Source organism: Planococcus citri, chromosome 4 (genome assembly GCF_950023065.1).
Source record: "Planococcus citri chromosome 4, ihPlaCitr1.1, whole genome shotgun sequence".
NCBI classification, from domain to species: Eukaryota; Metazoa; Arthropoda; class Insecta; order Hemiptera; family Pseudococcidae; genus Planococcus; species Planococcus citri.
The window spans coordinates 54126008-54135212 of NC_088680.1; the positions used below are offsets into that span (position 1 = coordinate 54126008).

Consider the following 9205-nt stretch of genomic DNA (forward strand, 5'->3'; position numbering starts at 1 on the left):
ATGCGAACGTGCTTAGGATTCTTCGTTTTACGAACTGGCATTTTATTGGTCGAAAGCTGTTGACAACATTTGTATCATCCAATGAGAATAATGATCCGATGGCGTGATGCAAACAACCGTTGGATGACATATGATTCATGAACGGAGATGATAAAGAAATGAAAATTTATTCGATACGAGAGTCGAAGATTACAACGAGTTTTATTCGATTTTAATGAGCTTTGTTTTAACGTAAATTCATTATTGACGTTGTACGATTATCGCTATATCGAAACGTATTATATCGATTACTATTGACAGCTAAGAACAGCTGTGTAGAAGAAAGGGTTATTAGTTGTTAAGCAGTTTACGAAGAATTGATCTGTTTTTGTTTTCCGAGACTTATTGCGTTTTGTATGGTTCGTGTACATATTTATTACGTTTCTTTCGTTTGTTTTACTTACATGACCAGTAAATAGTTATCGAACACCTGCGACCTAGTATAAAAAGCATCGTTCGTTGACAAAATCGATTGTTATCAGTGATAAAAAAATTTGAATTTTAATTAGTGATAAGCCCTCTAAAGTGCAATAATTAGCATACAGAGTATGACATTGCAGAAAAGACCATGTTTGTGCGCCTACAGGTACGTAACTCTTGATTTTTTACAAGTTTCTAATCATTTTCATCATCATATTTTACATCTCGAGATTTTCATTTTTTGTAGGATTTTGAAGCTATCGAGTGCGAATTTTTCGGACCAGTCGTTAAATAAATTTCACCTACCTAATGAACGTCGAAAATTTAATTTAGATTTGACCTGGAATCGTATGAAAATCCTTTATCAGTTTCAAGAGTATATCAAATCGATGAATATGAAAAATCAGTCTTCGTCGACCGAATGGATTAATGTTTTTCGCAAGTTACCAGATTTATTCTCGGCAGAGCCACCGAAGAAACCGTTTCAACCTACATTGACTCCCATCCCGGAAGCATCTACTGAAACACAATCTAAGCAAATTGACGATATACCTGCTGAACCTGCGGAAGAAGTTCCTAAATCTGTACCAGAGCAAGCAGCTCCTGTTACCAAAGATCAATCTTATAATATTCCCTTGATTAGCGGTTGGAAGCCGAAAAATATTACTCCTCAGCCTCTTCCTCCTCCTAAACGAGATGATCCTATACCCAAGTGGAGGAATAATGTTACCGTATCTTCGCCTGTAAGTTTCTTGCTATACCTATTACCTATTCATCGAACTGTGTCGATGTAGTAGGTAATTGAAATATGAATTAATTTTGAATTATTTTTTTTTTAGACGAGCGTATTATCCAGAGTAAAACATCTTTTAGTTCTTATTGATTGTGCTGAAACGGTACCTTCTCGAGTAAAACGAATAGAAGATTTGATTGCATTCTTATTGAAACATCGTGAAGCTAAACTAATCGCTGTCAAGGTAAATTGTTAATACTTAATTACGAGAGAAATGACTAAAAAGATCTTAATTACACGATTTGTGAATAATTTTAGGAAGGTGCCATTCAAAAATTACTTCGTGTTAGAGCAAAAACCAAAGATTTCGCCACTCATAAAGTATTACGAGAAGCATTCGCTTTATTAGGTCATATTGATCCGCTTCCCTGTAAAGGTATCCGAATTTTATCCATCGATGGAGGTGGTATTCGGTAAGCATCAATTAAACTATCATATGCTGGTCATTTTTGATATTTTTGAATAATTCTGAATTGATATTTACAGAGGTATTGCTGTCATTGAGATGCTAAGAAGATTAGAAGAATTGACTGGTAAACGAATTTACGAATTGTTCGATTACATCGTCGGTGTCAGCACTGGTTCCATTTTAGTTTCGTGTATTGGTAAGTATTGTTTGTGAATTTCATTCAACTTTATCTAAAGCAATCAGACTTTGACCACTCTTCATTTCCAATTTTATTTTAATAATCGCAGGCACGCCTCAAGGAATATCACTCGATGAAGCTCTCGCATTGTATACGGATTTCGGTACAAAACTATTCACCCAAAGTCCACTTTGGGGTGTCGGTAATTTATTATGGGGACGTGCTTACTACGACACGACCATGTTCGAGCAACTTCTGAAACGTTTCATTGGCGAAACTCCTTTGATAAAAACAAACAGAGATGCTAATTGCCCAAAGGTATGCTGAAAATTTCTCATATTTTTTTTGATATGGTCTGATCTGAGTCTTTTAACGTGTGCAAATCTACGTTACAGTTGGCAGCTGTCTCTACCATAATGAATCAGTGCTCTATAATGCCATATGTATTTCGTAATTACGCCTTACCGTGTAATCGTCAATCTCAATACTTGGGAAGTTGTCAATATACTTTATTCGAAGCTGTTAGAGCTTCCGGCGCTGCACCTACTTTTTTCGAAGAATTTTGTCTAGATGGAATCATTCATCAAGTAAGTTAGCGTTTCGTAAGTCTTCGAATGGTTTTTGGACTTTGATTAATATTTCGTTGAATTTCAGGATGGAGGTATTCTGATGAATAATCCTTGTGCTCTCGCTATTCATGAAGCTAAACTGCTCTGGCCGAATAGTGAAATTCAATGCGTAGTTTCCTGCGGTACAGGTCGTCATGCTCCGCTGTCTGTTGCGGCTGAATCTGTCAAAACTAGCGTTAGTCCATCGTCTGTTTCGTGGAGAACGGTGTTTAATAAGATATTAGAGAGTGCAACAGATACCGAAGGTATTCAACTTGGATTAGTAACGAGAGGATGTTCTTTTCGAGTGTCACAAGTGCTTTTGAACAAAAATCAGGACTCAAGGGGCCTTGCGGAGTTGACAGTCACATTCCAAATTTTTTGTGGTCGGTTTGAAAATCTATTCTTTTAGGCCTTGATAACTTTTGAAGTTTTATTGTTCGGATGATTTTGAAAAACGAGAAAAGATAAGGGAACGAAATTGAAATAGCTTTGTGTTGTTCTGATTCTGAATCGAAATTTTCATACTAAATTTTATAAAGGCTGGGATGAAGTGGCACAAAATTGAAAAATCAAAAAATGCTATTTGGATGTCAAATTATCATTTTTTTTTTAGGACAATGATTTCAATTTCATCAGCTATTCGTCTTTTAGACCAAAAATAACCCAACTAGGACGATAAATTGCAATTTTTGTATCGAGTTTTATAAGTTTTTTAGGACACTGATTTCAATTTCATCAGCCATTTGTCCCTTACACCAAAAATAACTCAATGTAGGCGGAGAAGGTGAAGGATGAAATTCAAAAATAAATGCAGATGATGATATTTAAAAAAATTATTCTTATTTGAAAAATTCGTATTTTTTAATCCATCAATTTGATACTAATTGCATTTATAAAAAAGTTTTGACTTTGAACCTTCTCTTTGGAGTCCATTTTGTGGTTTGTGGTCAAATGGATGTCCTCTAATTTGAATTTTTCACCCTTAAAACCTCAGATTTTGATACCCATATTATATTTTTGAAAATGGATAATTTTGCACCTCCTTCTGAATAAAATTTTGGAGTTTGGGAGTCAAATAGTCTTCAATAAATAATGGTTTTCATGCCATGCTGAATTTTCTAAAATTGATAATTTTACACCTTCCCTTAACCCTTTGAAGCCCATTTTGGGGTTTGAGGTCAAATGGGTGGTTTTCAAAAATGAATTTTGCGCCTTTGAAAACCCAGATTTTGATACTAATTTATTGTATTAGTACCTCTCCTTTTGAAGCCCATTTTGAGGTTTTAGAAAATTGAAATCAAATGAATGATTTTCAAAAATGAATTTTGCGCCTTCAAAAACGTCGAGTGTTGAGGTCAAAGGTCAATTGGTCTTGAAAAATTAATTCTGTGCTTTTAAAAATCCAAATTTTGACACCCATATTGTATTTTTTTTCAAGCTTTTTATTTTGCACCTCCCTTTTGGAGCCCCTTTCGGTTGTGGGTCAAATAGTTTTCAAAAATGATGTGAGGGGTCAATTTTAGAATTTCGAAATCGATTTTTGAGGTCAGAAAATATCAAAAATTGATAGAATTTGGAGTCATTTCTTTCATATCAAATTTCGTACAATTTACTGATTTGCTCAAGAAATGCCCAAAATGGTACTTGACGTGTGAAACTTTCAATGGGGGGGGGGGGAGGGGTATCACATCCTTTTAAAGATGACAGGTGTAGTAAAATTTGAAATGATTGGCTCTCTAAAATCATATTTTACCACTGCAAAGAGGAGACTGCGAAAAATTGACTTAGCTCGATTCATTTATCTTACCTTCTTATTGTAGTCTTTTGATCAGAGAGTTTTTTCACATTTTTTAGGGACTTGTAATTTTTTCAATGAAATGATTAAGAATTCACGAAATTTGATTGAGAGCTCAGAGGTCGATGAACTTTCGTTTTAGAGTTCGGTTTGATGATTATTGATAGTTTTCAAGATCATACAACTTCATTTGCAATTTCAGTTGAGCACTTTTTCTAAACGCTGAGTCGAAGTGTACCCAAAAAAAATATTCAATGACTTCGAACTCTCTTTCAAGCTTAACTCAATTTTCAACGTCAATGTATTCCTCATTTGGCCTCCGTCAGTTTGCTGATTAATGAAATTCGAGGGGGAGGGGTTCGTTTTCATTCAACCAACTGCGAACTGTAAACGTAAAGCTCCTGAGACACTTCGAGTGGAATATCCTCGTATCACTCAAGTCATGAATTTTATTCAGAACTAATTATTAATTTGTTTACAGGTGTTCACACAATGTTGAACGATCTACTTCCGCCCAATGTTTATTTCCGTTTCAATCCATATCTCACCGATTTAATCGCAATGCACGAAAACAAAGCTCCTAAAATATCGCAATTACGCGAAGAGACCAATTTATACATGCGAAGAAACGAAGAGAAATTCGTCGACGCTGCTACCAGTCTTCTAATCAAACGAACCGCTACTCAAAGAGTTCAAGATTTCTTGGAATTAAAATGTTACGAATACGGAGTCAAAAATACCGCTTGTAAATTGTAATTGTAATTCATCGTTTTGTACCTGTGTATTTTTTAAAGAAATAATAATAGCTTATATTTTTGTTAATTTCTCATTACATTTTTCTTTTGTTACTATCGCTTTTTCATTTCAAAATCAAATTCACCGGTAAACCTGGCGTAACGAGCAGATATCTCTTCTATTCTACATCTGAGATGAAATAAGAAAATACTCCAAAAATGAATGTAACGAATTCAACATCGAAGATATATTTTCGTGATTTGTCAAACGTTAACATATTTATTTTTTGGGAGCGGCGGCTTTCGCTGCAGGTTTCTTTTCAGTTTTCTTCTGCGATTTAGCGTCCTTCGCGGCTGGTTTGGCGGGTTGCTCAGTCGATTTCTTAGCTAAGAATTCCTTCTTCTTGGCGATTTTCTGTAAGATGACTTCGTGTTTCTTCGTCAACGGTTGCTGTACAAAAAATGAACAATTTTAGATTAGAAACGAGTAGTAGAAAACACCATCTCGAAGACGAAAGGGAACACTTACTCCTTGTTTTTTCAAAGCCACTGCTTCTTTGAGCAAAGCACGTTTTTCGCTCGCTCTACTTGCGCGTCTTTTCAAGACCGCAGCGTACGGGTTCAATTTAATCATGGTACGCATATGTTTCAACGGATTCAATTTACGAGTTCTTCTGGGTACTGAACGTCTGTGGAAAAAGAAATCAACATGTTGAAAAGCATTCGTAAAATTGAGTATGATTTATTAGATGAGTTTTTCGAATCACTTACCTACGATGGCGGAGCACGGATTTAATTTCGTCCGATTTGAATAAGCGCGATAAATCAGTATTGGTCATCATCGGGTACGGGAGGTTGTAGTTGTTCTTCAAAGTGGCCTTCTTTTGCCAAGTTCCGTATAACTGATCGAGCTGTTTGAAGGCGGCTTCGGTCCAGATGACGAATCTACCAACATGACCACCGGGAGCCAATTTCAACAAGTTCAATTTCCTAATGTTAATCGTGTCAACTCCGGGAATGTTACGGAAAGCTTTCTTCAAACCCTGTAAAATGACGATAAAATTTAAATACACGCGATACACAAAATTATCCATAATAGAAAATTACGTTAAAATATGTAAGTTTCAATTGCCTCTTCGTGCTTTTGAAAGTTAACGAAGATACGCTCTAAAACTAGATTAATTTAGCACTATATGGAATATCTGGAATAAAGGAATACTCCACGATATGGAAATAGTGCATTTATGGTTATCAATATCATCAGATTCGATCGTTATCTGTCATGTATTTTCAGCAACACAGACCAAGATAATGAGATCATCATTTGCTAAATATTTTTTTCAATTGATCGATAAATTAGAAACAGAGTGAATTAATCATCAGAATTTATCGTTATCTGTCATGGATTTTCAGCAACACAGACCAAGATAAAAAGATCATCATTTGTCTAATATATTTTCGATCAATAGGATGAATAAAATTGAACAATGCCTTATAATTTTCATCAGAAAATTTTGTCAACATTCACGAATAATCAGAAACACAGACCAAGATAGAATTAATCATCATAAAAAAATTCAAGGCAAGAAAATATCGAGACTGTGGGTTTTGAACGACCTCTAGTTCATGGATATAGCATGATAGAGAACGCCTATCAAATACCCTTTAATATCGCACACGTTTAAGGTACACAATTGACTCAGGTGACGACAACTATGTGGACATTTTTATGTGCTTATTGGCTGTAATAACTGCAAGACTAAACAGTGACTCGATAATATGCAAATTATTGCGATAATTGAAAAAATGTGGGTTTTGAACGACCTCTAGTTCATGGATATAGCATGATAGAGAACGCCTATCAAATACCCTTTGATATCGCACACGTTAAGGTACACAATTGACTCAGGAGACGACAACTATGTGGACATTTTTATGTGCTACACTCGGTCAAAATGAATAAAAGATCAAAAGTAATTTAATCATAAATGGAAATCATCGCAATAATCGAAAAAATGTGGGTTTTGAACGACCTCTAGTTCATGGATATAGCATGATAGAGAACGCCTATCAAATACCCTTTGATATCGCACACGTCAAGGTACACAACTGACGCTGGAAACGACAACTATGTGGACATTTTTATGTGCTAAGTAATTCAATCATATGGATATCATAATATAAAAAAATGTTGGTTTTGAACGACCTCTAGTTCATGGATATTGCATGATAGAGAACGCCTATCAAATACGCTTTAATATCGCACACGTATAGTACACAAATGTCGCAGAAATCGACAAATATGCGGACATTATTATGTGCTTAGGTTCGCAAATCGAAGCTCTGGGATCGCATCATTTCCTACTAATTTTCAAACATAGGTCAGATTTAAAAAAAAATTAAAATCACGGATAATTCATAACCCAATGCTCTGAATAAAATTGTTATCATCACACCTCGTTCTTTCACACACAAAATATCAAAAAAATGCACATAGATCAGATTAAAAAAAAATTAAAATCACGGTTTAACTCATAACCCAATGCTCTGAATAAAATTGATATCATCACGTTACCTATGTTTTAGCACTTAAACAATGTCAAAAAATCCACATGGATCAGATTCAAAAAGCTAAAATCACGGTCAATTCATAACCCAATGCTCTGAATAAAATTGGTATCTTCATATTCCATCAATAATAAATATCATATTCTAATAATACACACATGTCAAACAATTCGACGAATATTTAGAGCTAATATCGTCAAATGACTCGGGAGAATACAAACCTTATCTCTGCTGTACACTATCAACGGACCTTTACGTTGGACGTGACGCCTATTCCTCATTTTACCTTTACCGGCGCGTAATCTCTTCGATTTGTATACCTACGAGAAAAAACCTCATCAGCATAAAGTTTTAACGAGTCGAGTTATTTATTCAAAACACTAAATCATACCTTGTTGATATCTTTCCATACGCGTAATTTGTGGAGGAAACTAACGGCCTGCTTTGTACGCGAATACTCCTGGATTTTGTCAGTTACCACCAACGGAAACTCGGGAACATCTTGTACCAAATGACCTGCACAAAAACGATAGTAAATAGGCATTCAATACTAATAATAAATATGAATTAGGATAAAATTTACCTTTGGCCATCACTAAAGATGGTACGGCGGTGGCGGCAATCGCTGACACCGTAGCATAACGTTTTTGAGTAACGTTAATTTTACGATGCCATCTCCGCCAGATGCGGGTCGGCGCGAACATCCTTCCTCCTCTACACATATTACCGAAGGCACCCTGACCGCTGCGGTGAGTACCGCCACCACGTACACGGGGTATACGAGCGACAGCTCTGCCGGTACCCCATGATTCAGCACTGGTTTGATGACCTGAAACACGTTTAGAGTAAGTACGATGACTTTAATACGATACAAAGAAGGGAAAAATTCAACTTACCGGCATCTTTTGACACCGCGTAGGGCTGGCGATGATTTTTGGATATATTTTGGTGGACGAAGTTTACGACATCTGGTCTGATTGGGGCTTTGAAAACGGCCGGAAGAGGTAACGAAATACCGGTGTCTTCATCTTTATCGCCATATACCGTTACCAGAGGCCTAGCAACGGTAGCTACAGCCTGAAAGGAAACACGTTACGAATTAAGGATCGAGTGTTAGGGTAAACACACATGCAATAAATACGCGTAAAAGATCGAAGAAAGCTTGAATTGAATGAATAGTTGTGCAGATCAACTTACCATTACGGTTGCAGTTCTTTTTCGATGTTGAAATTAAATTATTACACGAAAATTACGAACGCAGAACATTTATAGCAACTTTAACTATACACCTCGATGTTCTCACCATTTAGGTGCGTGGCGACTAATGAGCGCACATTCCGGAAACAAAGTTGACTTGGCTTTTGGTTCGAAGAATGGCCACTTTGTCATACACGTGGATTTTGGATTCGTCGTTTAAAATGTCAATTTTTTAATGTAACGTGAATCGATTTCACAATTTTTGTAACGTTTATTGATCAAAAGTAGTTTGTAAAATATTATTTATTATTTAAAAATTTCAATAATAGGTTTTTGTTCGAGAAAAAAAATCTTTATTGAAAACTATTCATTTTGACAATATGTCGTTTTGAATCATTTTACTGAATCTTCCACAAAGTTACGATCAGAGTTACCAACTTCACCAGTTGCAAAAAAAATGA

The 9205-nt window shown here is 35.6% G+C and overlaps 2 protein-coding genes and 2 non-coding genes across 4 annotated transcripts; 1 reads left to right on the forward strand and 3 right to left on the reverse strand.

Moving 5' to 3' along the window:
• Positions 1–168: 168 nt before the first annotated feature.
• On the forward strand, positions 169–5093 carry LOC135844285 (calcium-independent phospholipase A2-gamma-like). The gene is made up of 9 exons (XM_065362438.1): positions 169–625; positions 707–1202; positions 1299–1436; positions 1511–1665; positions 1739–1857; positions 1949–2157; positions 2235–2426; positions 2494–2713; positions 4727–5093. The coding sequence occupies exons 1-9, from the start codon at positions 588–590 to the stop codon at positions 4999–5001; spliced, it is 1842 nt and encodes a 613-aa protein (XP_065218510.1). The 5' UTR covers positions 169–587; the 3' UTR covers positions 5002–5093.
• A 106-nt stretch (positions 5094–5199) lies between these two features.
• Positions 5200–8904, reverse strand: RpL4 (ribosomal protein L4). The gene is made up of 8 exons (XM_065362445.1): positions 8745–8904; positions 8444–8624; positions 8131–8376; positions 7939–8063; positions 7769–7867; positions 5751–6022; positions 5509–5668; positions 5200–5430 (listed from the first exon to the last, which is right to left on the reverse strand). Exons 1-8 carry the CDS (start codon positions 8745–8747, stop codon positions 5260–5262), a joined length of 1257 nt encoding a protein of 418 aa, XP_065218517.1. The 5' UTR covers positions 8748–8904; the 3' UTR covers positions 5200–5259.
• LOC135846120 (small nucleolar RNA SNORD18) lies at positions 6236–6308 on the reverse strand. The gene has a single exon (XR_010558897.1). It is a non-coding gene; the product is annotated as a small nucleolar RNA SNORD18 (small nucleolar RNA).
• Positions 6355–6427, reverse strand: LOC135846121 (small nucleolar RNA SNORD18). Its single transcript, XR_010558898.1, has one exon. It is a non-coding gene; the product is annotated as a small nucleolar RNA SNORD18 (small nucleolar RNA).
• Positions 8905–9205: the final 301 nt, after the last annotated feature.

What these genes read in the sequence shown, in the direction of transcription:
- LOC135844285 (XM_065362438.1), top strand. Translation starts at nt 588, where the DNA reads ATGACATTGCAGAAAAGACCATGTTTGTGCGCCTACAG. An exon ending in ATGTTACCGTATCTTCGCCT is followed by an intron (nt 1,203 to 1,298) that starts GTAAGTTTCTTG and finishes TTTTTTTTTTAG; the next exon opens with ACGAGCGTATTATCCAGAGT. An exon ending in GAGTGCAACAGATACCGAAG is followed by an intron (nt 2,714 to 4,726) that starts GTATTCAACTTG and finishes ATTTGTTTACAG; the next exon opens with GTGTTCACACAATGTTGAAC.
- RpL4 (XM_065362445.1), bottom strand. An exon ending in TATGGAAAGATATCAACAAG is followed by an intron (nt 7,868 to 7,938) that starts GTATGATTTAGT and finishes TTTTTCTCGTAG; the next exon opens with GTATACAAATCGAAGAGATT. An exon ending in TAGTGTACAGCAGAGATAAG is followed by an intron (nt 6,023 to 7,768) that starts GTTTGTATTCTC and finishes GTCATTTTACAG; the next exon opens with GGTTTGAAGAAAGCTTTCCG.